The sequence below is a fragment of the Ambystoma mexicanum genome, chromosome 4q (genome assembly GCF_040938575.1).
Source record: "Ambystoma mexicanum isolate Mex_15411 chromosome 4q, UKY_AmexF1_1, whole genome shotgun sequence".
Taxonomy (NCBI): domain Eukaryota; kingdom Metazoa; phylum Chordata; class Amphibia; order Caudata; family Ambystomatidae; genus Ambystoma; species Ambystoma mexicanum.
The window spans coordinates 325755552-325783174 of record NC_090928.1 but is presented as its reverse complement, the minus strand read 5'-3'; the positions used below and the strand labels follow the sequence as shown (position 1 = coordinate 325783174).

At 49.6% G+C, this 27623-nt stretch overlaps 1 protein-coding gene across 4 annotated transcripts in view; it reads right to left on the bottom strand.

Annotated features, from left to right (window-relative positions):
* Nucleotides 1-27623, bottom strand: part of BIRC6 (baculoviral IAP repeat containing 6) — a 3097233-nt gene that overhangs the window by 135167 nt on the left and 2934443 nt on the right. For all 4 annotated transcript variants that reach the window (XM_069607902.1, XM_069607904.1, XM_069607903.1 and 1 more), the window contains one exon: nucleotides 8132-8277. In XM_069607902.1, coding sequence (XP_069464003.1) covers nucleotides 8132-8277 — 146 coding nt within the window. The remainder of the gene's footprint in view (nucleotides 1-8131; nucleotides 8278-27623) is intronic.

The following is a 27623-nucleotide window of genomic DNA, read 5'->3' as shown; positions in this document are numbered from 1 at the left end:
GCCAGCATCCCAGTGAGTTGGCTGTATTGATAGTGGACGCAGTGGTGTAAATCACGTTTCCCATGGTGTCCATCCTTTTTCTCCCCTCGCTGTCAGGAGGGACCGATTCACCGTCTGCTGCAACAATGTCTTCGTCATCCGTCGTCATGGCCGTATCCGTTCCCGTACCTTGGTCTGCTGGGGGAGAAAGGGCCCGACGTGGTGGAGGAGGAGGTTGATTTGGGGGCATCAGATGATGCTTTCTCCTCTTCGCTGGAGGCTTATCGGGGACCTCTGAGAAAACAGGTACCAGTGCCTGAGGCCTTCTCATCTGGATCTGACACCAAGGTGTGTAGAGTCGACAGAATATCCAAGTAGATGTCCCATGGCTGAGAAAGCAGAACAGGAAAACTAGGCCCTGTGCCGTCACCCTCTTCAACGTCCTCGTGGACCATATGCAAGGACTCCTGATCGTCGCCCATGGCGAAGACCTCTATGGCAAGGGTGACATCCTGGGAGGGCTGTTTCCTCACCCCCACACTCCATTTTCCCCCCCGAGAGTCTTGAACTGGAGCCTGGGCCTGTTTCACCCCTTCTGGCGTGCCTGCAGACTTTGCCAAAGCCACTGCAGCGGTGTCGCACATTGGGGACAGGAACACTTTCTGAGCCGTGGGATCAGCGCCCATGACTTCTGTGTTAGTAGTAGTCATCGACGAAGTTGCTGACAATGTCTTTGCCTGCGACGGTTGAGCCTGCTTGGGCTGCATGGCCGCCTTCTCCTCCGCGGCTTCTCCGATTTCTCCCGAAGTTTACCCGGTGTAGATGACTTGCTCTTTGAAGAGGAGCTTGAGGGTATGCTGGCAGTGGAAGTGGAAGGTGATGCTCATCGCGCCCTATCCACTTTGGGACCCGCTTCTGCGGTGAACACGGTGGACTCAGACTTGCAGCTGTTGGCCTCATCTTGGGCCCCCACGGATGAGGTGCACTCAAAGGACTTGGAAGACCGCTCCTCGGACCGGCCTGTCCTGGACGAGGCATGACCCTGCTCAGAGCACGGGTCAGAGGCCTTGTTCGTGTTAAGCCATGCCGCCAGCCTACTATGCCTGTCTGTAGTTTTCTTGAAGAAACCAAGGCATATCTCACACTCCACTTACTTGTGGTCCGGGTGCAGGCAGTAGAGGCATTGCAGGTGCTTGTCCTCCACAAACACAATCCGTAGCCCGCATTTCGTGCAGGGCCTGAAGAGGGACCTTCCCTCCTTCATGGTCGGAGGGTGCAAAGTAAGCCCAAGATGTCCTTGTAGTATCTTTGCCCTTGAGGGGCGCGGAACTTCACCGACAACTGGTCCCTGCTGTCGGCAGATGAAGAAAAGAGCACACAGGCTTCTTTGAAACAAAAATGTAACCTTTTCCATAAAAAAAAACAAAAAAAAGGTACTAATAGTTCAGAGAGTAAACTCAAGGACTCCCAACACTGATACGTGCAGCAAAAATCAGAAGACATCTGTTAAGAGGAGGGGTTTAGGGAGAGGACAGCGATTGGTTTAGAGGAGAAATACTGTGTTTAAGTGAAACTGTTTTTTCTTTTAACAAGGACTCCCAGCCCGACGACTGGGACTATTCATGAACATGTGAATCTATGCCAAACACCATGCTGGAGAAACAGTGGATACTTTGACATTGATGGAACACCCAAACAGGCTTTTTTTTTTTTTAAAGTCTGCGGTAGATGCTCTTAGGATATCCAGTCTAGATGAGTGAAAAAATTCAGAAAGTGAAGACAACAAATCCTTTCATCCAGCCCCACCAATCCGCAGCAGCACCTTCGCTATGAGCAACCATCCAGAAGGGAATAGTTTCTTACCTGTAACTCCATTTCTCCAGCATTGGTATCTTTCATGGATTCACATGCTTTGAATATTCCCCGTCGTCAGGCTGGGAATCCCCGGTACATTATATAGACCCTTTCCCGTAGGAAAACTTTTTCGACGCTTATGCGTCCTATCCACCTCGTTTTGTATCATGCGTGCCCGTGCCGTCAGGACGTCATGATATAAATACAGGCCCCGCCCCCGCGCTCCCTCAGATTTCGGCCCCCAAAGTAGTGGGGGAACCGGTTTGCATGATCAGGGGAGGCAGGTGGGCGCATGTGAATCCATGAAAGATACCAATGCTGGAGAAATGGAGTTACAGGTAAGAAACTATTCCCTTCTCCAGCATTGGATCTTTCATGGATTCACATGCTTTGAATAGATTACATAGCAGTACTACCCCCAAGAGGAGGTGTGCATGCAAACCCATTTACTTTCTTCACAAAAGGCCGTTCCCTATGATCATGTATACATCAGTAATAGTTTACATAGGAAAAAACGGACCACATACAGTCATAAATTCCACAGGATGCAACCCCGCAGCCGGGGCTTACCTTACTGGAATAGGTGTCGAAGCACCGCCTGTCCCATCCGGGTGTCTTCGGCATGTTGCTGCGACAGGCAGTAATGGCGGGTAAAGGTGTGTGTAGTCGCCCAGGTAGCCGCCATGCAGATGTCCCCTAGAGGGACTCCGGCCCACAGTGCCGTCGACGATGCCGCTGCTCTAGTTGAATGAGCTCTTGGCCGTCGTAGAAGAGGCTTCCCTGCCCTGGAATGGCAGTACGAAATGGTAGATGACAGCCATCTTGATAGTCCTTGCTTTGAAATGGCTTTTCCTCTAGCACCCAACCCATAGGCCACAAACAGCTGTCTCGTTTCTCTGAACGGTTGCGTACGATGAAGATAAAACTTGAGAGCCCTTTTTACATCCAATGTGTGTAGCATGCGCTCCGCTCCCGAGCATGGCTCCGGAAAAAACGTAGGCAACACGATAGAAGAGTGTTTATGAAACACCGAAGGAGCTTTTGGTATGAACTGTGGGTTAGTGGCTAGGACTACCTTGGTCTTGAAAAATCGTAAGTATGGTGGGTCCACCATTAGAGCCTGAACTTCTGAAATACGTCGGGCTGAAGTGATGGCCACCAGGAAGGCCAATTTCCACGACAGAAACTTTAGAGACGATGATGACATTGGCTCAAACGGAGGTTTCATAAGAGACGTTAAGACCAGATTGAGGCTCCACTCCGGTGGAAATTTCTTCTCTGGAGGGAAACTCCGAAAGAGGCCTTTAAGGAAGTGTTTAATCAGGCGGTCGCTGAACAATGGTGCCAAGTGCCGTCGACGAGTAAACCTGGAAATGGCTGCTAGGTGTACTTTTATTGACGACACCGACAGGCCCTTTTGAGCTAATAACAGCAAGTATGGAAGGAGCTGTTCCGGCCTAATCGATTGCGGGGCCAAACCTGGTTGATCCTCACACCATTGACAGAACCTTTTCCATTTGTACGCGTATGAGGCGTTTGTGGAAGGTGCTCTTGCCGCTTGCAGGATACGTCGACAGTCCTCCGGAATCGTTAGCCGACCAAATTCGGCGAAGTCAGGAGCCAGGCCGTCAACTTGAGGCTGTCCGGGTCGTGATGCCAAACGACACCCTCCTGTCGAGACAGAAGGTCGGGGGTCTTCTGGAATCTTATCGGTTCCGCCGCCGCTAAGTGTAGTAGGTCTGAAAACCACACCTGTCTGGCCCAGTATGGGGCCACCAGAATTACCCGACATGGGTACCTGAGGATCCATTGCAACGTCCTCCGGACAGGGGGAAAAGGAGGGAATGCGTACAGGAATTTGTTCGTCCATGGGAATGAGAACGCATCCCCCAGTGAGCCCTGCTGAGGCCATCTGCTTGCGTACTGATGGCATTTCTTGTTGTTCTTCGTTGCAAACAGGTCTATGGAAGGGTGTCCCCATTCCTTGAATACTTGTTGAAGTTGTTGGTCGTTCAGCACCCATTCGTGAACTTCGTTCATTTCTCTGCTGAGGGCATCGGCTTCCACGTTTTTCACTCCTGGTAGGTGAAACGCTAAGATTTGCATGTTGTGTTGCAGGGCCCAATGCCAGATTTTCTGTGCCTCCGTCGATAGGGACCTGGAACGTGTCCCTCCTTGTTTCCTCAAGTAGAACATCGTAGTGGTGTTGTCCGTCATGACACGCACCACCGAGTCTCTCAGTTGCGGAAGAAAAGACTTCAGAGCCCATCGCACTGCTCTCAGTTCTAGCAGGTTGATATGCAGGGAGGACTCCTGCAAAGACCACTGGCCTTGTACCTGTAACATATCCAGATGAGCTCCCCATCCGCTCAGCGATGCATCCGTCACCACCGTCTTTTGGAACTCTGGTTCCAGTAGAGGCATCCCTTTCGTTAGATGAGTAGACACTTTCCACCAGCCGAGTGCTTGAACTAGTTGTTCGTCGACGACCAGTCTGTCGGACCAGCGACCTCTGCTCTGCGCCCAACGGTCCGCTAGAAATTCCTGGCAAGGCCTCATAAACAGACGGCAGTTGTTTATTAACGGAATGCAGGACGACATGGTCCCTAGCAGGGACATGTACCTGCGCACAGAGACCTTGGTACCGCCTCTCCATTCCGACGCCTTGTTTTGAAGTTTCTGAATTCTTTCGCTGGATGGTTTCACCAGGCTTGTGTGTGTATGAAACTCCGCTCCTAGAAAGACCAAGGTCCTCGAAGGCTCTACTGAGGACTTGTTGAAGTTTATTGCGAAGCCCAGTTCCTGTAAGATGGACATTGTGGCTCGTAGACTGTCTCGTGTTTGTTCCTTGGATGACCCTCTGACTAGCCAGTCGTCTAGATATGGATAGACATGATGACCATCCTTCCTTAAATGGGCCGCTATAGGGGCCAAGCACTTGGTGAACTTCCTGGGGGAGGACTTGAGCCCGAACGGGAGGACCTTGAACTGAAAATGCTTTCTCCCGACGACGAATCTTAAATATCTCCTCTGTCGTGGGCGTATTGGGATGTGAAAATAAGCATCCTGAAGGTCTAGTGATGATAGATAGTCCATGGGTTGCACCGATCTGATAACCTCTTGGAGTTTTAGCATTTTGAATTTTTGGCTCTTTAGCCACTTGTTGAGTACCCTCAGGTCGAGAATGGGTCTCCATTTGCCGTTTGGCTTTTTGACAACAAAGAACCTGGAGTAAACTCCTTGGCCTTCCTGTGCCACAGGAACTCTCTCTACCGCCCCTTTTCGCAACATAAGCGCCGCCTCTTGTCGTAGGATTTGGAGGTGGGGCTGTGTCGAGAATAAAGGAGGAAGACGCGGAGGCTTGTCTTTGAATTGTAGCGCATGACCCATGCGAATCGTGTCTAGGACCCATCGATCTTTGGTGATGCATTTCCATCGGTCGAAGTGATGAGAGACTCGACCCCCCAGGACGTTCCGAAAGCCGTCATTGGTTGCTGGTTTGCTTGTTCTTAGTTGACGACGGACCTGAGCCTCGCCGCCTGGAGGCTTGATAGTCCCTGCTTCCACGTGCCGACTGGGACGCTCGTCTGAACCCTTGTGAAGAGTACGAGGGCCTGTTAAATCCACGGTCCCTCGAGGCACCAAAGCGGGAGTTTCCAGAAGCACCTCTGAAGGGGCGAAAAGAGCGAAAATTTCTACCCGTTTGAAGGGCGCCGAGGGACCTAGCAGTATCCGTGTCTTCTTTCATCCCTTTCAGCGCTTCATCAACCTTTTCGCCAAACAGGTGCTCCCCTTCGCATGGCATGTCCAGGACTTTGTACTGTACTTCAGGACGGAAAGTAGTACATTTGAGCCACGCTTGTCGACGAAGCACTACTCCATGGTTGATTTGTTTGAAACCAGACTCTGCTAGGTCAACTGCGATATTAATAGCGTGGTTCGAGGCCTCTTCGCCGTCCCGCACCAGTAACATAGCTGCTTTCCGGTGTTCGTCTGGCAGGTGTTCTAGGATAGGGGCTAATTTGTGCCACATTTCCCTATCATATCGTGACACGATCGCTAAGGAATTGGCTGCTCTTACTGTCGTCGCTCCGACCGAGAGCACCTTCTTTCCAAATGCGTCCTGCCTCCTAGCCTCGCTTTCCGGTGGCGTTGAACATTTTTGCTGGACCCTGGCCTTCCTAGCCGCTGCCGCCGACACCACCGAGTCAGACAGAGGCTGTGATGTTAGACATTTTGGAGTGGACTCCGGAGCTTTAAACTTTTTCTCGATCTGTCCCTTTATGGCTGGTTCCGAGAACGGATGGCGCATCGTCTTGAGACCTTCTTGCCACACGTGGTCAAGGATTGGGATGGCAAATACCGATTTTCTCCTTTGACCCATATGGTCAAAAAGGAAACAGTCTTTCCTCTGCTCCTCAGGAATCAAGCCGAATTCGGAACACGCTTTCCCCATCATTGCATGGAAGGCTCCCACATCATCAGGGGGAGATGGCTGTGTCTGGCTCCTCGTAGACTCCAATTCTACATCCGAATTCCATGTCGGGTCCCTCGACGGTGACAGGGAGATGTCTGACCCCGAGTCATCACGTATAGAGTCGGACTCCGACAACTCACCCTCCTCCTGAGCTCGAGGACGATCTTTCACCGCCTGGGGAGCCGATGGGTGTTTCGTCGACGAGCGAGCAGTACAAGTTTGCTCGTCGACGGAAGGTACAGACAAAAGTGACGATGACGTCCCAGGTTGAGGGAACTGCGTATCCAGCCGCTGTAGTAGCTTCTGAAGAGTATTAAGCACATCCAGAGACAAAACCGTCTGGGGGGTCAGTAACGTGGATGATATAGGTACCATACCCCCGCTCGCACTCGTCGCCGTCGTCGTCGACGTGGAAGGCCTTAAGCCTAAATCCGATGGCTGCAGAACCATGTCACCTTCCCCTTCCGCCGAGCAGGCCGTGTCTGGCTGCAGTAAGACCTCAGGGGGGATCGGGTCATAGACCTCAGGCAGCCAAGCCATAGACTGAGTCTCCGTCGACGAAGGAATCCCAACCGCTGCTGCTTGAACGGTAATAGGCATCGTCAATGACACCGAGGTCGACGAGCAAGTCGTCGTCGTCGAGCCCTTAGACTTCGTCGTCGATTTCGATGCCGACTTCCCGGCTGAAGCTTCCCGACTCACGGAAGACCTGGGACGGTCCCCTGAGGAGGATTTAGACAGCGCTAGCCTCTCCGTCTTAGATGATGAGGAGGAGGAGGGCTTTTTATGTGATGAGGAGGATCCAGCCTGTTTCCCCTTATGCTTGTCCTCAGCGCGAATTTCTGCTGGCCGCACCTTCTTCGATGGAGGCTCCGACTTGCTCCTGGAGGCCGTGGAGCCAACTTCCGAAGCCGGGTAGGCACCCGCTCCGTCATTAAGCCAGTCGACCAGCCTTCTTTTACGGTCCTTAAGGGTTTTTTGGGAGAAACCCTGGCATATCTCACATGTATCCGCCGTGTGGTGCGGGTGGAGACAGTAGATACAGTCCATGTGGCCGTCTCCTTCATAAACCTTTTTGAGGCCACAAGTTGCACATGGGCGAAATAACGCCTTTCCAGACATAATTCTCCAGAATTTGAACTTCGCTTACGCGAAACAGACAAAAAATAAAAAACAACCTAGTTTTCACTAGTAGTAAACACGAGGATCCCACTACTTTGAAAGACGGTTGAAATCTGAGGGAGCGCGGGGGCGGGGCCTGTATTTATATCATGACGTCCTGACGGCACGGGCACGCATGATACAAAACGAGGTGGATAGGACGCATAAGCGTCGAAAAAGTTTTCCTACGGGAAAGGGTCTATATAATGTACCGGGGATTCCCAGCCTGACGACGGGGAATATTCAAAGCATGTGAATCCATGAAAGATCCAATGCTGGAGAAACAAAGGAATCATTTTCAAAGGGTACCTTAAAAAATAACTATTTCACAAATGTTTCTCTCTCATTGTGCTCATAGAACACTGTGATTAGGAACCTTCTTGCAAAAATGTTCTTTTAATGCACAATATACAGAATTATGGTAAAAACAATCTCAGTGATCGTGCTCTTTCAGAGAATGCACCTCTACTTCGGATATATTTAGTAATTTACCAATTATGGATAATGCCCAAAACTATTTTCTGCAGAATAAATCATTACTGGTACAATCACAAATGGTACCACCATTTCTGAATACATTACACTTGGGACTGCTTTAAGAAGTAACACAAACATTTTGAAATGGTGCTAGATATTTCCTGCACAGCTCACAAACCTTACCTTTATTTGCTAGTCGCAAACTGGTTGTAGCTAAATACACTATTTCTGCAGTTCTCTGAATGTCGGGCACCAATAAGGTCAGCCCCTCAGGTTCTGGGTCGGACACATCAGGTTTTGCACCAGCTTTAGCCTTATCTTTTTTTGACCTAGATATTGTTTTTAGGTGGTGATAAAAAAAGATTGAAAAAATATCAATATTTCAGGTAATACATGCAAATGTGCAATAGTTTACATATGTGTTTTGAAAAGGCAAAACTAGTTTACCATATAATGTTCAGAGTTTTGGGAAACAAATATGATCACAAATATAAACATGCATATATTTTATCCACGTTCAAGCCAATGCAAACAACAAAACATCAGAGTGGCTTCTAAATAAATGAGAAGAAAATGAAATAAAGAATTTGATGTTTTTATACCCACTAGGTATGTACACGTCTTCTGTTGTGGCAACAGTCTGTAAGAGAAGTGCATATATATGGAGTCAATCCAGTGGGAACTGAGGCATGTTGGATGTGTGTGGGAGCTCTTTGTTTGGGAGTTTCATACATATGCACATATAAAAGAATCTTGTATTTGGGAAAAAAAGAATTAAACCTTAGAATGCTGTGGAAAGTATCGAGCCATCAAGACTTTTGGGCAAGACGACGAACAAGTGAGGCAAAATATCCAGAAGAAGAAAGAGGTGAAAGGGCTATGTGTGAGCAGCTTAAAATGGAACGACCCAAGAAAAATCCATACTGACAATCCAATCCATCCACCTTCCCAACACCTTTTTAAAATGCGCGCCCTTGGCCATCCAATTATGACAACTCAGCACTGTTGACTAGGTTGGTGTCCGACTGGGTGGAAAGTGCTCACTCTTAAATTTGGTAATCTGGCCACAGGTATGTGTTCACTCTCTCCATTTGTGCCTGCCTCCCTCCAAACCATGTTTTCTTTCTTTTTGAAGCTCTTTGCATCCACTCAATGCATGGTAGAATGCAAATTGACAATGCAGCCAGTTAAAAAAGACGGCAATCAAAAATGTGTAACCTGGCATCAAACCTCGACATCACCACCAGGGAATGCTTACATATTTTCAGTCATAGAATATTTTTTGGCGCAAAGTGCTTTACAAGACCTGTATAAATACGACTGGTCTCATTAAACATCAAAAGCCCCGGGGGACACTCACAGGTCTGAGGCACACTCTGTTGCTGGGTAAGGTGACAACAGAAGCACAGTATTGGGACTCCTTTTGCCTTAGTGCGCAAGGAGAGGAGAAATCTAGGCCTGAAACGAAGTTACTAGATGAAAGGGGAGGGCTTAGTCTACCACAACAACTCTCACTCAGATGGATGGGGGTGGTAGCTAGAGGGAACCTATGTCATCATGTTGAAGGGAACTCCTACAGGCGATTGGTAGGTGGCCAAAGATACACAGAGAAGGTCCAATTCCACCAATAAACTAGCAAGATGACCAGCAGAGAAGAACACTGCATTACCATGGTCTCTAAACTAGAATCCACTTGTCCTTCAGTTTAAGCAACAAAACAGTTCAAAACATAAGACTACTGATGTGGAACTGCTTCTCTATTAGAAAGCAATGATCCTGGATTACAAAATGCCAAAGCCACTTTACTCCGATAAAAACAATGTCAGAGATTTCAGATTTCGAAAATGAAAGAACAAGTTACTTACCTGTAACTACTGTTCTCCAGCATGGGTCTGGCATGGATTCACATGCTCATGAATAATCCCCATTGTCAGGCTGGGATCCTCGGGAGGGGGGGGGGGGGTGGAGGGGGGAAGAAAAGCAGTTTTGATTTATCCTGAAAACTGCCCCTCTCCTCTATAACCAATCAATATCCTCTGGGTCATACTGCCCCATCCAATGACAATCGTCTCCCTGAGCTCCACCCTTGGTGGCCATCTTCAGATTTTACTTCACGTAAAGTGGCAGTATGACCAAAGAAAAGCCACACAGGGGAAGGAGGGAGGGGTTGCATGTGAATCCATGCAAGACCCATGCAGGAGAACAGGAGTTAAAGGTAAGTAACTTGTTCCTTCTCCAGCATGGGGTCTGGCATGGATTCACATGCTCATGTATACGATTACATAGCAGCACATATACACCACAACCACAGGATGTGGCAAGGATCAACAGAAGCAGTACAGTTATCCCTGGCAGAGACTTACCTCAAACAAACAGGTTGCGTAGCATCGCTTAGCCGACTCAGGACTCCTCCCTGGAATTCCTGTTGATCCAGTAGAATCTCATGAAGGTGTGGTTGTACTTCGACATAGCAGCCCTGCAGATGTCGAGCAGGGGAACACCAGAGAGAAACTCTACCATCGCTGCAATGGCTCTGGTGGAGTGGGCTCTCGGCCAGCCTGAGGAGATCTGTTGGCCAGACGATACCAGTGCATTATGCAGCCGAAGAGCCACTTGGAGCTTAGGTCCTGCTGGGCTGAAGCTAACTTGTAATCAATTGCGGACGCTGACTTCATTTCAGCAACAATCTCTGTGCCTGGCCACAGTACAAGACAGATAACTTTCTACAATCAAGGTTTTCTTTGATTTATGTGTGGTGGAGGACAGTGATATATTCTTCATCGAGACACCTGGATATGGAAACTTTAGACAAGGCCTTCCCGTGATTCACAGGTTCAAAAATCACAGAGTTGAGATGTCTTCCAAAAATGCTTTCTGCGTGCCACATAAAACTTCAAGGCACGAGCAATGTCCAGCGAATGCAACGCCCTTTACGCCGGTGTAGAAGAGTTCGGGAAGAAAACTGGTAAAACCAAAGGCACGTTGAGGTGGAATTCTGAAGGAACCTTCGGCATAAAGTTGGATTAGGTCTGCAGCACCACCCTCGTAGCATAGGAGGACATGTACGGCTGCTCGCAGGAGAGGGTCAGGATCTCCCCGACCCGCATGGCCTAGGTGATCGTCACTAGGAAGGCAGTCTTCCTCAAGAGAAACTTCAGAAGGGCTTGATGCATTGGTTCAAAAAGGGGACATGATGAGTTCAGGCAAAACCACTTTGAGCTCCCAAGCAGGAGCCTTCACTGGTGGGAAATTCCTGAAGAGGCATTTGAGGAACTCCTTAATGAACCTGTGCGACCATATGGAGGGCCTAACAGGAGCCCTGGTTTAACGGGATATGACAACCGATTCTTCATAGCCCTGTGACAGAGCGCTGCAAGCCGAACCTGCGTCCCAGTGGTGGTCGGGCCCCAAGCACTGAAGACAGAGTGCATGAGGGTCTGAGGATAGGAACGAGTGGTCGCATGAGGAACACGTCTCAAGAATCCTCCTGCCGCCGACATGTGCTAGGGGATGCGAGGCACCAAAGGGAAGCTAAATAAGATTGAGAAGAAAATATAAATAAGCAAGCGCAAAACTAAAAAGGTCTCTATGCTGGCTGCCAGATCCCACACCATGCGTGCAAAAAATGGGCAGTCCCTAGTGAGCGAGGTGCCAGAGGGCAGGGCGTTCCCACACCGGTGGCCTCGCCCCAGCGCGCTATACAAAATTTAAAGGGGAAGCTCCATTTTTCCAGTACCGTCTCCATGTTGGGGGACGCCCATAAGGATGGAGGAAAGGGGCTGGGACGTAAGAGGAGGGGGTAAAGATGTTAAATAAGGTGAGGGACACACAGGATCCCTGAGGCACTCCACAGGATATAACGTAACCATCAGCCATAACATCGCCATGGTGTCCGATTTGACAAGAAAGTGTGGACCGATCTGTAAGCCTCACTAGAAAAGGAGGCGCAATCTTGCATTCTAACTACAAGAATGGAGTGGTCTGCTAGGTCAAAAGCAGCTGTCAGGTCCAAAAGCCTCAGGAGAGAAGTTTTCCCTTTGTCACAGTGCTGCACGATGTTTGCTTTGAGGTCCAAAAGAGTGAATTCAGTACGGTGAACACATCGAAAGCCTGAATGCTTTGGACCCAGGATGTCATGGCGGCTTAGGAAATCTTGAATCTGTAGAAGAGCAGTCTTATCCAGAATCTTTCACAGAGACGTTGTATTAGTAATGGGTGATAGTTGCTTGCAATATTTGGATGAAGGGTAGATTTTTAGTAGAGGGCAGATCCTTGCCAGTTTCATGTCTAGCGGGACAAGGCTCTCTTGAAAGGAGTAGTCAACACATTGTTATTAAAGCAGCGAGTAGCATGGCACAGGATTGAACGATGGTTGCCAGGCAAACATCACCCCTACAATTTGTAGGTTTGATTCTTTCTAGAACATCCAAAATGTCTGTTTCAGAGAAATCACTAAATTTAAACTGAGGTCATGACGTGGCAGGTCTCCCATACTTCCTAGTAGGGGTGGATCCATCCAAGGTGCTTAGATTAGAAGAAGCAATGTCATTCTTGATTTTTTCAATTTTATGTAGCATAGCATCCTGGATGACGTGCACCAGTTGGAGTCTGAGGATTGATGAAACGAACGGTTGAGGATTTGCCAACTCCCTAAAGATTTTAAAAAGCTCCTTGGTGTTGGAGGCTGCCTCTTTAATTGTTTTATCATTCTTTTGGTTTGCAGATGGCTGCTTTATGTGCCTGAACTTCACAAGCATAATTCATTTTTTCTTCTGAAGAGTAGGTGTTCTTACAGCGACGTAATGCTCTTTTTGTACTGCGTTTTAGTTTCTGGATTTCAACTGAGTACCAGATTTTTGACGATTGAGTTTTCACCATTCCTTTTTTCTGTGGTACAAAACTATTCATGGCAGGAGACGGTCATATCTTGGTAGAACACAACCGGCATGGAGGCTGAGTCATAGTTTTTCCAAGATGCGGGCAAAGAAAGGCATCATGGAAGTGGGTGCGAGTTTGCTTCGATTGCGACATGTCACTTTTAGTGATATTCTTTTAGTTTTCTTAGGTGGCCTAATCCAGGGGAACCACAATTGGATAAAATTGTGATCAGACCATGGGCATATATCTGTCCCAATATGATCCATTTCGACATTGTATGAGGCCACCCAATCCAAAATCCTACCCTTAATATTGGTGGCTTGCTTGATATGCTGGAGAAAACCAAGATTATTTAGAGTAGCCTTAACGATTTAGCCAAAGACTCATCCAGATCATCAAGACCTAGATTTTGGTCCCCTAAAATGATCATTTTGGAATGGGGTTTAAGGGATGGTGAAATTAGATCCAAGAGGTGCGTCATAAAATCAGGCATGTTGTTGCGTGGGCAATATATCACAATAATGCTGATGGAGTTGTTACTATCCACTGCCAGAACTTGCAATACTTCCCCAATCAGGGATGTTCGTGTCCTTAACTTGATGAAGATTAACAGGGGAGTGAAACATTAAGGCCACTTCCCCTTCCTTTACTGTGGAGCTGATCGGCTCTTAAGATATTATATCCTGGAGCAAGGGCCAAGGTCGGGGCCAGACCTGCGACAGCATGCAGCCAGAACTCTGTGATAGCACAGATATCAATGTTTTTATCAAATTTTTTGATCTGTAATGTAGTCGGCTACCTCTGTAGAGTGTTTGATCAGTGAGCGTGTGTTCTATAATCTAGATCTTAGAGTTTTATTAGACATTTCTTTATGTATGGCATCAACCCTTCCAGCAAGATCATTAGAGTAGAGATTAGTGCCTTCTGTGAATAACAGAAAAGCTGTTGGTAATTGGTGGCATTTGGATATAGTTGGTTTTATCTACAGGTTTAGTAACAACCATAAATTGTTCAGAGGAATCGAGAAAGCCCAAACGACATGGGTCCCCTGTGATGTCCAAAGGGAAAGTGTCATCTGTTGAGGTCCTAGCATAGCTAGGAGAGTGGGGTGGCACAATAGGAGGCATTGATGTTACAAGGTTAATTTGATCGCAAGTACCATTACTATGGTAAATGGTACCGTACAGAAAATTGGGAGAGGAGCTTATGTCCTGCTGGGCCGAAGCTAACTTGTAATCAATTGTGGACGTGGACTACGTTTCAATAACAATATCTGCGCTTGGCCGCAGTGCTAGATATAGATTTTTTTCTACAATAAAGATTGTCTTTGATTTATGTATGGCAGTGGACATAGAGATGTATTCTTCTAATTTAATCTTGTGGCCCATGGCTTAAGCCGCCTGAATATCAAAATGCTTAACTGACAGGAAATAAAAGGTCAGAACCCGGACAAGAACCGGCCTGGGGCTGATGCATCACCAACTGAGCTTTAGATCCACAGGAAACCTCGGCAATGTAGTTCAGGTGAACTACTTGAAGCGCATAGCTTCAAACTTAGGCAGACTACCTTCACACTTGTTAAGGGTGTTAAAGATGCTAGCATGATGGACAAATATCAATTTTAGCTATTTAGAAGTAACAAAAATAATGATCTGCACTTAATCGAAGCACATTGAGCAACAGCCTATGAATAATCACATGCAAAGTGTAAATAGTCAAAGGCTGCGGCCGAAACTTGTCCCTGGGATCAGTGGACATTGCCAATCCGAAAGATCCTCAGGTGGCAAGGCCCTGCCAGGACAGTGTTCAAGATTACACCAATAAAATCGGAGAAACAGACTGTGAAACCAGAGACTTTTAAAAATTCATGGAAAAGCCCAGGCTGTGTAAAAGAGTGCATGCGCGGAATAGGTGCTCTAGAGACTAGATCTAGGGAGCGAGCTCAGACGAGCCAGTGGTCTGGGTAGGGAAAGACACGATTGCCCAACCACCTGAGCCAAGCCACTGCTAGCAGCTTGGTGAAAACCCTGGGAGCCGAAGAAATCCACAATAGCAGGACCTTGGATTGGTAATGGTGTTGATCCCAACATGAACCTTCAGTACACTGTGCTTTTGATGAATCGGCAGATGGAAGTAGGCATCCTGAAGGTCTAGGTAAACCAACCAGTCCTGCAGATAGAGGGCTTGTAGAATCTGGGCTAGTGTAACCCTGTTGAACTTTTCCTTGAACAAGTACAAGTTCAGTAGTCGCAGATCCAGGATGGGGAGCAAGCCCCCACCCTTATTCACCACCAGAAAATAGGTGGCGTACCACCACTTCTCTCGTCTGAGTGCAGAACTAGCTCGATTGCACTTTTCAACAGAAGCTAACAGACCTCCTCCAGCAGAATGGGGTCTGGAGACAAAAAGGTGGTCTGAGGACTGGGGGATCTGAAGGAATGGAAGATAATATCCCTGCCGAATGAAGTATAAGGCCAAAGCAACAGGTGTGGTCCTTGACCATTCAGGGATGAACAGATACATTCTCCCCCACTGATCACGATTGTCAAAGCCCCTCGCTAAGATTTGACGTCCTGGCATGCGGCGTGGACAGAGGCTGTTGCAACAGCCCCTCACTGAGCAGCACTTCCTGACACATTTGGCAGTGCCCTGCGCTGGTCCTTGTGGCATAGATGGAAGAACCTGTGTTGTTTCCCTCTTCGCACGGCTTATGAAGCGCCTTCTGCCTCATCCAACAATGGCACCTGATGCAAGATGTATGCTATCATACGTGCCTCACCAGCTATGGCGCAAGGTTCTACCAGCTCAGCACAGCAGTTATGGGACACCACTGTGCGATCCTGTGAATTTCAATCACCAGAAAAATTAATGTGTGCGTCTCAACACTAGGCACGGATACCTTAGCTCAGCACGCTCCTGGTCAGTCCTTGCTTCATTCTTCCCTCCTTCCCTTGTTTATTTGGTTGCTCCCTTCCTGATTCTTCTCCTTGTTCCCGTTTCCAGTCCTCTAGTGGCTTCTCCTGTTTTGGTCCTAGCCTTCCTGCATTCCTGTTTATCTTGGGTTGCTCCTTTCCTTACCCATCGCTGAATCCTGTATACATCCTTGGATAACCGCTCTACTGGTGCCACCTTCAAACATAATTTAAGGGATTTTTGCCTTTGGAAATCCGCTCCTGGCGTTACTCACTCTGCTGGTCTTGCCAGAAAGAGTGGTGTCCAGAGAGGACCATGCCTATCTGCTGGAGTCCCGGTTGCAGCACAAGCACAAAACCATCACTTCCACTACATCTTCAACCAAACCGCAGGTAAGGCTAAAACTTGACACTTTCTCTCCCTCTCAGGAAACGTCTGCCCTGTCCTCTTTCCAGGGTAGACTCACAACAGCCCCTTAGGGCCAAGGTGGGAAAGGGACGAAAACCCCTGCCAGACACAACGTCTGTGTGGAAGGCTGTTGTACTGCTAACCCCAAAGACATACCAGTCGGCTTCAACAACTGAACCTTCTGGAGGGTGTCGTCAGCCTTAGTGAAGCTTCTCTCTTCGACTTGTGGATGAAAGCAAAGATCTCTGCCGCCCTCTCCTGGAAAGCCTTCAGGTGCATGGACGGCTATGAACAGCAACCATGGGTGTCGTGGACCTCGCCCAAGCAATACCAACAAATCCAGGGCGGATTCAAGACTGACATCTTCCAGCCCCTGGTCCATCTGAATTGGGTGTACCCCACATGTATGTTTTTACACCGGTGTGAAAAGAATAAAGTGTATGGTTTATCCAGTAAGGTTTTTCGAAAAAGGCAGGGTGGATGAAGCCTAACTTGCCCTATCCTAAGGTGGGGTTTCCCTACCTAAAGAAAGGATAGTCATGACAGGAAGTCTAAAATAAAACATCAGTCTGCGTCCAAAACCTACACTTGCCCTCACGACTAATGGATACAACGTTTAGGGATGTCCGCATCAAAAAGGAACAGTGTTCAAAGTAAAGTTCAGAGTTTCTTCTAGCTCTTTGGGTGGTGACCGGCTCCCCTTCCCCAAGTTCAAACTAGTTCATCAAATACAGAGGTTCCCTTCCCCAAGCTCAAGTCTTCCAGCTTTCAAACAGAAACAGCCACAGGGTTTTCTTTCCCCAAGAGTTCAAATCTTCCTGATTTCAAAACAACACTTGAATTCAATATCACAACAAGATCTTTGCACAACACAGGTTTTTTGCTAGGTGTTTTCAGTGACTTTTCCATTCAGGGGTACCCTTTCCAGGCGCAGTTATCGGATCACATGGTCCATCCATTACCGGTCACACAACCAGTCCATTCCTTCACTGTTCTCCTTGGACTCCAGTCCACTGCTTCTCCTCAGCAGTGAGATTTGCCTCAGTCAAATGTGACACACTCCTCTGACAATGTATTATGGCTAGTTTAAACACCTTGTGCTTGTTACACCTCCTTATATTTCCTTGGATCTTGCCAATGCTTTTTCCCTTACAATGTACAGTTCTTTGGACTTGCTTGGATGTGGCCAATATTAGATCTCACATATCTTGCATTCAACTCATTCTGCTCTTGTGGCTTTGCTAGCACTTGTTTCACTTAGTGCAGTTCAGTAATTCCATGCAGTTAACAACTTTCCTTTTCAGTAAAGTTCACATTCTTTCTTTCACTCCTTTCAGGATGCCAAAGTGTTTTCAACTTGTTCTCAACTCGTTAGATATTCAACATACTTTTCCTTTGCTTTAATTGGCTTTCAGTTTGTTCAGTATTCAAAGTATGTTTCATCTGCTTGCATTGCTTTTATTGCGTTCAGTGTTCAAAATATGTTTAATCTGTGTTCAGGGATGACTTAACTTAGGATGACACTGACAACACCCACAACCGACAAGAGAAACTCTTACCACAACAAGAGAGACGATGGTAAGTCAAATAGGACACAAGCGACACCCATGAGGACAGAATCAGCATCCCTAGCCATCTCCAGCTAACAACCTCACCCACCCCATAATTGCTACCAGGTATCACACTTGTATAGAGCTGTGTGAATGTTAACACTGGCCACACTTGAACTAAGTTGTGGACATTGTCATGGGCATTGACCGTATGGAGTTGTGAATGAAGGCAGGTGCCGCCCCTGGATCTAATTGCAAGCGTTGGCATGTGCCACGTTTCGAAGGGGCTGGGAAGCGATAGCCTGCATAAACAACTGAATAACATGATGAATGCCAACCACCCACCACATACGGATGGTGCAGTCCCGGCTAATCAATGCCGCGCACCGACTGGATCGGGTAGGCTCTCTGGGCCAGAATTGAAGGGACGCACAAATACCTGCCTGCCCCACATACAGACAGGTGTCACGTAGGTGGCCGAAGCCGAACTTGGGTAAGGTTATGAATGTAAGTGGATGCCATGTGTGAAAGGGACTGAGTATCGGATGGCCCAGATCAAGACCGACACACAGATGCTCCCATACCCCACCGGGAGAGAATACAGATTTCAACGCCTCACTTCCAGACAGCAATGACAATTAACCAATCCACTAACAATTTCAACCCTCTGCATACACCTCTCAAACTCTAACCAAACACAACCACAAACCTACAACACAACAATCCGCACAAACTTCAATACACTGCAACAATAAAACAAACCACACAGACTTGCACAACAGCACACAACGACTACCGACCATAAAACACCCCAAGCCCAAGCAACGGACCCACCGGGTTGAGGCCGCCAACAACACATCACTGCTCTCTTGCACTTCTCCAGCTTACTCCCACTAACTTACCTTGCCTTCCCTCCTTTTTTTTTCTTTAGAGCCGCCAGCGGACCACTCCGGTGGTTATAGTGCGCGGTACAAATATCCTTTAACATTAATATTGCTTTCATTGCTTAGGTATTAAAAAATGCCTTGCATTCACTTTATTACTATCACAGCCTGCCAGCACGGTGTTCCCCCTTTCCGGTTTCACCCACTGGTCGGTCTTATGGCTCTCTGCGAGTCCTTCCGCCGCCATGGGTTCCCGTTTCGTTGGGCGACAGTCGCGTCTTCTCCCGGCGGTCTTGTTGTGGCTAGCGTACACACAGCAATGCTTCTATGGTGAAGCAGCATACATACGCGGTGGTGCCGACCTCCGTCTCGCGGGTTCTACCGGCCTCTAGCTTTTCTGTCACAGCTTCCCGCTACATAGACTCTGCACTGCTTCCCGGGCTCCTCATGCCACACCGGAGAGGTCTCCATGCACACAGCTGACTGTGCTCACGCAGCTGACACCATTTCTTTGGGGCTTCCAGCTTTTAAAGCTGCTGCCTTCAGTTTCATTACAAAAACGACTGGACTGCTCAGAAACATAGCGGTAGTCCAGCCTTGATCTTGTCCTCCTACCTGTCCCAGTACTTGGTAGGGGCTGACAATAGTTTGTTTTCGTCCTAGTACCATATTGATGCATTTTGGGGAATATTTTAGGTCAATCAGAGGGCTGACACAAGCCTATGCAGGCTTGAGGGATGGAGGGTTTGTGGTGAAAAGGGAACTGGGGCATACCATGTCTTACCCAAGGACGTCCTCTCCCCACTACCCACGTCTCCTCCACCCAAGTGATTCTCCCTCGCATATCCACCCCTGGGGTCGGGATCCAAAGTGATGGCCTTTCCCTGGCCACCTGTGCGGAGGATGCCATGGGAAAAGAAGTGAGGACACCCTCAGGACCTCACAATATATTCAGTGAAAAAACATTAAAGACACGTTATGGTTAAGTTGCACTAATAAAAACCCAACAAATTATGTGGAAATCTTTGTTAAAGGGTTGTCATGGTTACAAGTCAAATTTAAAAAACACAGAAATTTGCCAGTCAGGCTAAGGTAAGGAACCATAACTCGTGCCACCACAGTGCACTGCTAAGACTAACATGCAGGACATCAAAGATGACATCACAATTTTCATTGATGACATCACTGATTATATCAGAAATCTGGGCCACTTGGTTTTGTTCACTTACAGATCTAAGCCAACTGGTTTTCTTCACTGACAGTAAAAAAATGTCAATGGAAAAGTTGCTATATGTAGAAGACGTTAACCTTCTTGTATATTGTAGAAATCCTTTCCTTAGGGTTTGGTGTCAGCTCATAGTGCACCGATATGGGCCAATAAACAGGCTATAAACACACAATTAATTTGTGTACTTGATGAACTGTCATGCTATTGACATTTTGTATTGATGTTGTTTCTGTCTTCTATACTGTAGTTTGCCCATATGTGCCTCTAATTTGTATGTATTGTGGGTCTTTATATGTATTGTTTATATTAACACACGTATGTAGTAAGTCTTGACATATTAGCTATGTATTCCATGCTTAACATTACTCAAAACTCTTATTTTACAAGGCAGAATAAAAATATTCTACTTCTACAGTGTATGCTGCAGCCATTTCTTATGTGTATGTATGATTACGTTCCTGTACTAACAAGAACACTAATATGTTTTGTTTAGATAAGTACATTCTTTCATATATTAAGTACTTTCTGACAGATCTCCTTATCCCTAAAACCTTGTTACCAACATTATTATTTTTATTGTGATATATGGTTATACATTTGACAACCTTTAGTCACATTGAACAAGATAAAAACAGTTTCCCAAAGATTACTTTTTCTTTAAAATAAAAATTAATGAATCTTCTATTCTGATAGCGGTTTCTGAATGGCAATAGAGAGTTTGACCACAGATAATGTTATTGACATTTTTTCTCCAGATTGCAACATTTTCCACCATAAATCTTTTCATTTGTGTCCATACCTTGTAATGATGGGAATCATTAAACTGTCCCTTTGTGACGATAAAGCTGGACAGTCCATCATCAAGTGGTACACATTTTCTGTTGTCTCGGCTTTATTGCATAGTCTACAAGTCGTGGGACCAGCTACATGGTTCCGAGGCCAGGCAGTTTCTCTTGTTTTGATTAAGTTAAGCCGAAATCTAAATAATTGGTCTATGAAATATCAATGGGGAAAAAGTTTTAGATACCAGGGTAAAGAATTTGGTTTTTTATTGTCCACCCATGGTTTGCCATATATTTTACATATTGACCATTCTTTTTCAGTTCTAAACCAATGACGGGAGTAGAGCTTTTTTTTTTTACCAACATTATAAACACAACCCCTTGTAAGGACTTGAAAATTGTGATTTCATCTTTAATGTCCCGGGTCTTAGTAGCTTAGCAGTGCACGGTGGTGGGGCGCGTTATGGTTGCTTACCTTACCATAACTGGTTTTTACTTGTAACCATAACGTCCCTTTAACAAAGTTTTTCAACTGAATGTGTTAGGTTTTTACTAGTGCAATTTAACCATAACGTACCTTTAACAAAGTTTTATCACTACATTCCGTGGGTTTTTACCAGGATACCTTTCATTATTCTACATGTTCCTTACATCATACTGCCCCCCTCAGCCCGCTGTCATGATGCCTGCCCCCGGAAGACCAGATCAGGCCCAGCAGCCCCGGAAGCAGGCATCATGCCACTTGGAGCATGCCCAAAAGCCCCAGTTAGGGGCTGTTTGGGTACAGTCCTGGCGCCTATGGCGCCAGGCTCATGAAGTCAGTCCTGGCGCCATGGGCGCCAGGCTCATAATTGATAACTTACCTGAAGCAGACCATGCTGCATACTCACCTGAGGCAGACCATGCTGCATGAAGACTCAAGCCAAATGAGGCTTAGGAGGGACTATTTTACTAAAGGGACTATTTTGTTACTTGGGTGGGGCTGTGGAAGAATACTTACCTGGATCTTCTTCCAAGGCTATTCAAACCACGCCCGGACAGCCACACGTGCTTCGCGTTATTCTGCTTGCTGCAGCATAACGCTCACCGTGTTTTCAGCAGCTCCAGTCTTCAGCCACGCCCGCTTCAGTCCTGGGACTCCTGAAACAAGAAGACAAAAAGGACAAAGGTTAGAACAGGAGTTTTAACTTTAATCCTTACCTGAATCCTGATCCAATTCGCCACAGAACTGAAAGACAGAAGTCTTGAAGCATCGCTTCGCATTCCTACGGCGCCGTGCTGAACTCACCTGCTTGGCGGTACTTCAGCATTCCATCACGCTCTCTCCATCTTGCGGCCTCTCTCCGACACCTAAGGAGACAAAGACAGCAAGGTGAGCAAGGGGACTCTCTAAGGCCATACAAGCTACCCCCAAGGACTTACCTGATTTACCACGGGAGGTACCAACCTCATTTCGGGTCGGCACAGTCAACTCTGCTTCATCGCCGTCCCCCGGCCCCCTAAGGGGAGAAAGCAAGAACAATACCAGTTACCCCCCACAAAATTTACCTGATTTACCACGGGGGTCTCACCTCATCTCGGGTCGGCACAGTCAACTCTGCTTCATCGCCGTACCCCGGCCCCTAAGGGGAAAAACACAATAGACTTACCTGAATCTTACCGAGTGCCATTTGGAAATCTTCGAGTGGATTAATCGGCAACCTGCAAGGAATCGGACAGAGTGAAGAGCAGACATTTGAACTCTTATGAACAATTGGACTTCAGAGTCAATACTGGAACCCACCAATTCCTCTACGCCAGTGAAGTAACTGGTCATCAACGCGCCCCTGCGGTCGACACAGGATGGAGAGCTCATCCTTCCAAACCATCAGGTGAGACTAAGGAGGGGACATCAAGAGTGATCAGTGGGAAGACAACGGGAGTGGGGAAGGTGGGTTGACACTCAATTCCACGGGTGGTTAGGAACAAGTTACTTACCTGTAACTGTTGTTCTCCAGCATGGGTCTGGCATGGATTCACATGCTCATGAATATTCCCCGTCGTCAGGCTGGGAATCCTCGGTAAAGAAAAAACCAGTATCAGTTTCGTTTCTGATCTGTCTTTCGTAGTAATAACCAATCACTGGTCTCTGCGTCATACTGACCACAGCCAATGACTGCCCTCTACCTAAGCACCGCCTCTGGCAGCCATCTTCAGATTTGGAAGCACGTGAAGTGGCAGTATGACCAAGTGAAGAGCCGCAGAGGGGTAGGCGGGAGGGTTCGCATGTGAATCCATGCCAGACCCATGCTGGAGAACAACAGTTACAGGTAAGTAACTTGTTCCTTCTCCAGCATGGGGTCTGGCATGGATTCACATGCTCATGAATAAAGAATACATAGCAGTACACACATGCACAACCACGGGAGGTGGCAAAGGCTCAACATTAAGCATCACATCAACTCAACATTAAGCATCTTACCTCCTCACCAGGCTCACCTCAGGCGAACAGGTTGCGCAGCACTGCTTGGCCGACCCTGGACTCCTCCCTGGAATCCCGGTCGACGCAGTAGAATTTCGTGAAGGTGTGCGTCGACCTCCACGTAGCAGCCCTGCATATGTCCAGCAGGGGCACACCAGATAGGAACGCCGTGGTAGCTGCGATTGCTCTGGTGGAATGGGCTCTCGGACGGCCAGGCAGCGGTCGGTTTGCCAACCGGTGACAGCACATGATACAGCCGGAGAGCCATCTGGAGATGGAAGCCTTCGAGAGAGCCTTCCCCTGATTGACAGGTCCAAAGTTCACAAAGAGTTGTGACGTCTTCCGAAAACCCTTCGTGCGGTCCACGTAGAACTTCAGCGCTCTAGCTACATCCAGCGAGTGCAAAGTCCTCTCAGCCGGCGACGAAGGCGACGGGAAGAACACAGGTAACACCAAGGGTTCGTTGAGATGGAAGTCCGACGGTACCTTGGGCATGAAGGAGGGGTGCGTCCTGAGCACTACCCTCGTGTCGTGGAAAATCAAGTACGGGGCCTTGCAGGAAAGGGCCTGGATCTCTCCCACTCGTCGTGCGGAGGTGATGGCCACAAGAAAAGCTGTTTTCCACGATAGAAACTTCAACGGGGCCGAGTGCAGAGGCTCGAACGGAGGTCCCATGAGCTTGGTCAGCACCACGTTGAGCTCCCACGCCGGGGCCGGAGCCTTCACCGGCGGGAACGATCTGAACAGTCCCTTCATGAACTCTTTCACCAGACGATGAGACCACAAGGACGCCCGCCCCGTGGTTCTGGTGTATCGGGAGATCGCAGCAAGATGAATCTTGATGGACGCGTGTGCCAGACCAGCTTTGGCCAGCGTCAGCAGGTACGGCAGTACTTGGGGAGCCGTAATCCGTAGAGGGTTAATCTTCTGTGCGTGGCACCAGACAGAGAACCTCTTCCATTTGTGTCCGTAGCATTTAAGAGTCGAGGACGCCCTGGCCTTTGCAAGAACCTCTCTGCAATCGGCCGGTATGTCGTATCCTCCAAACTCTAGCGCTGCAGGAGCCAGGCCTGCAAGTTCAGCGACTTCGGGTCGTGGTGGAGGATGGCGCCTCCTTCCCTGGAGAGTAGATCCGCGTCCGCCGGCAGCTTGATCGGCGGGGACGCTGACAAGTCCAGAAGGTCCGGGAACCATATCTGCCTCGGCCACGCAGGTGCGACGAGGATCATCCTGCACCGTGACCTCTTGAGCTGGTTGACGAGCCGGATTAGCAGAGGCAAGGGAGGGAACGCGTAGAGGAACAGGCCCTCCCAGGGGAACGAGAAAGCATCGCCCATGCTCCTCGTCTGGGGAAACCTGCTGGCGAACCTCCGGCACTTGGTGTTCGTTGCCGTCGCGAACAGGTCGATCTGGGGTGTGCCCCACCGTCGGAAGAGGCGATCCACCAGATCCTGCCGTAGTTCCCACTCGTGGCACGAGCGCAGCTCCCTGCTGAGTGAGTCGGCGATGGTGTTTTTTATCCCTGCCAGATGAAACGGCACCAGAAAAATCCCTTGGGCGACGGCCCAATGCCACAGGTCCTGCGCCTCCTTGGACAGCGCTGGGGACCTGGTTCCGCCCTGTTTCCTGATGTAAAACATGGTGGTGGTGTTGTCGGTGAATATCCTCACCACCTTGCCCTTGAGGGACGGAAGGAAGGACCTGATGGCCCAAAACACTGCACGGAGCTCCAGGACGTTGATATGCAGGGACTTCTCCGTCGGGAGCCAGAGTCCCCTTGCGTGCAGATTTTCGGTGTGCGCTCCCCACCCTTCCAGGGAGGCATCCGTGGTCACAGTCTCCTGGTGGGCTGGGGTCTGGAAGTCCATGCCCGCCGTCAGATGCGCGCGGGTGCCCCACCACCGTATCGCTCGTCGGAAACTCTCGTCGAGCTTGATCCTTTCCTCGAAGCTGCCCGTCGTCTGGATCCAGCGCGCATCCAGGAATTCTTGCAACGGGCGCATCCGGAGCCTGCACATGGGAATGAGGTAGATGCAGGAAGACATCATCCCGAGGAGGGACTTGATGGACCTCACTTTGGCCGCGTCGGCCACCAACATCCGTTGCACCTTGCCCAAGATGGTCCTGGTCCTCTCCTCCGACGGGGAGGCCAGAAGGGACACTGTGTCGAGCCTCGCTCCCAGAAACAGTGCGACTTGCGCGGGCACCAGGTGGGATTTGGCGTAGTTCACAGAGAATCCCAGGTCCGTGAGGAGTTGGACGGTCCTTGCCGTGTGGACCACGGCGAGCTCCCTCGTCTTGGCGCGGATGAGCCAGTCGTCCAGGTAGGGGTAGACGTGAATCCCCTCGCGGCGCAGCTGCGCCGCCACCGGTGCGAGGCACTTGGTGAATACCCTGGGTGCCGACCGTAGTCCGAAGGGAAGGGCTTTGAACTGGTAATGACGCCCTTGGACCACGAATCTGAGGAATTTTCGGTGCCCCTTTAGGATGGGAATGTGGAAGTAGGCATCCTCCAAATCCAACGACGATAGGAAGTCTCCTTCCTCCAGCTGACCCAGGACGTGCTGGAGGGTGACCATCCGGAACTTCTGCGCCTTGATGAACTTGTTCAGACGTCGCAGGTCTAGGATGGGGCGCCATCCTCCCGTCTTCTTCTTCACGAGGAAGTATCTCGAGTAGACTCCGGAGCCCCGAAGCCTCTCTGGGACGAGTTCGATGGCGCCCTTTCTGAGCATCGCCTTTACCTCCAGGAGAAGTTGAGGGACGTGAAGTTCTTTCCTGGCCACGGGGGGGGACGCGCGGGCACCTTCTTTGAAACTCGAGCGCGTGGCCCCGGGCCAGGGCGTCCAGCACCCAACGGTCGGTGGAGATGGACTCCCACACGCTGACGAAGCCCGCCAGCCGGCCTCCCACCGGGGTGCTTCGGTGGGGGCCCGACCCCACGGCCGTTTCAATCCTGCTTGGACGCGGCCTTGCCGCCTTGACCTCCTTGGCGACGACGGCGGGGTCCGCTAGACTTGCCTCGTCCTCTGTAGGCCTCTTGCGACGACGAGCGGGCCGCTTGACGGTAGGAAGCGAAACCGCCGCCGGAACCTTTGGAGGCGCCCTTGCCTCCGCCGCTCCGAAAGGGCGTCCGTCGTTGCTGCAGGACTCCAAGGGCCCGGGCCGTCTCAGTATCCGCCTTGATGGCCTGAAGGGAATCGTCCACTGTCTTCCCAAACAGGTTGTTCCCGTCGAAGGGCATGTCCAGGACTCTGGTCTGTACGTCCTGCCGGATGTCCGTAGCTTTGAGCCATCCACGACGTCGAAGGCAAACGCCGTTGCCCAGCTGGCGGAACCCAGTGTCGGCGATGTCCGTCGCCACGGTGATGGCGTGGTCCGAGGCCACCTCACCTTCCTGCAGGATCTCCAGGGCCTCCGCCCTCTTGTCGTCCGGCAGAAAATCCAGCAGGGGAGCTATCTTGTACCAGAGCTCCCTGTCGTAGCGGGCCACGATAGCCAAGGCGTTGGCCGCTTTAATCGTCGTCGCTGCCGACGAGATGACTCTACGTCCCATAGCATCCAATTTCTTTCCCTCGCCGTCCGGCGGGGAAGTCGATGTGGAGGCCGCACCCCCCCCCGCTTTCTTCCTGGCTGCCGCGGAGACGACGGAATCCGGGGTAGGCTGCGCCCGGAGGCATAGGGGGGCCGTGTCCGGGACCCGGTACTTTTTCTCGTACCGGTCTCTTCTAGCTGGCGTCGTGGAAGGGTTCTTGAGGAGGGAAAGGCCCTCATCCCAAATGTCGTCCAACAGAGGCACTGCGAGGACCGTCTTCCTCTTGGCCTCGCGCCGCTGATAAAGGAAGCCTTCCTTTTTCTTCTCCTCAGGGCAGAGTTGGAAAAGCTCGGAAGCCCTGGAGATCATGGAGTGGAAAGATCCGATCTCGTCGGGCGGAGAAGCCCTGGTGGGAGGCGACGACGGAAAATCCTCGTCGTATGCCTCGTCGTCCGTACCCGTCGCTGCCGTGTCAGTCCGTATCATCCCCTCGGGTGGACGGGGAGGAGGGCTGGACGGGGCGCGACGGTTGAAAAGGAGGTGGTGGATGGATCCTTCTTTTCTTGGTAGGGGGAACACCAGAAGGTCCTGGTTCTGGATCCCCCGACGGGAGAGGTTCCTCCGTCGGTAACGGTAGCCTCGTCCTTATCTCGGAGCATAAGGACTGTATGGCCAACAAAATGGCCGCCGAGTTGTCTTGCGGCGCTGGCAGAGGGGAGTCCGACGGGCGAGCAGGGGCCCCGTCGGTATCCTCGACGATGTCGTCGTCGTCACCTGCGTCGGGGTCCATTCCGACGGGCTGGCCTTCTTCCACGCCTAGGCCGTGTCTTAAGACCTCGATCAGCTCCTCTTCTGAGGTTGAGGCCGAATCTACGACGATGCCCTGCCCCCCCTTCTTCCCCACGGGGGGTTTCACGGGGGTCCTATCGATGGGCACAAAAGAAGACTCCCTCCGAGGAGGCAGGGAGATTCTGGGCCTTGAGGTCGCCACCACTGGTGCAGCCACCACAGGCTGAGCCAGGGCCGCCGCGACCGT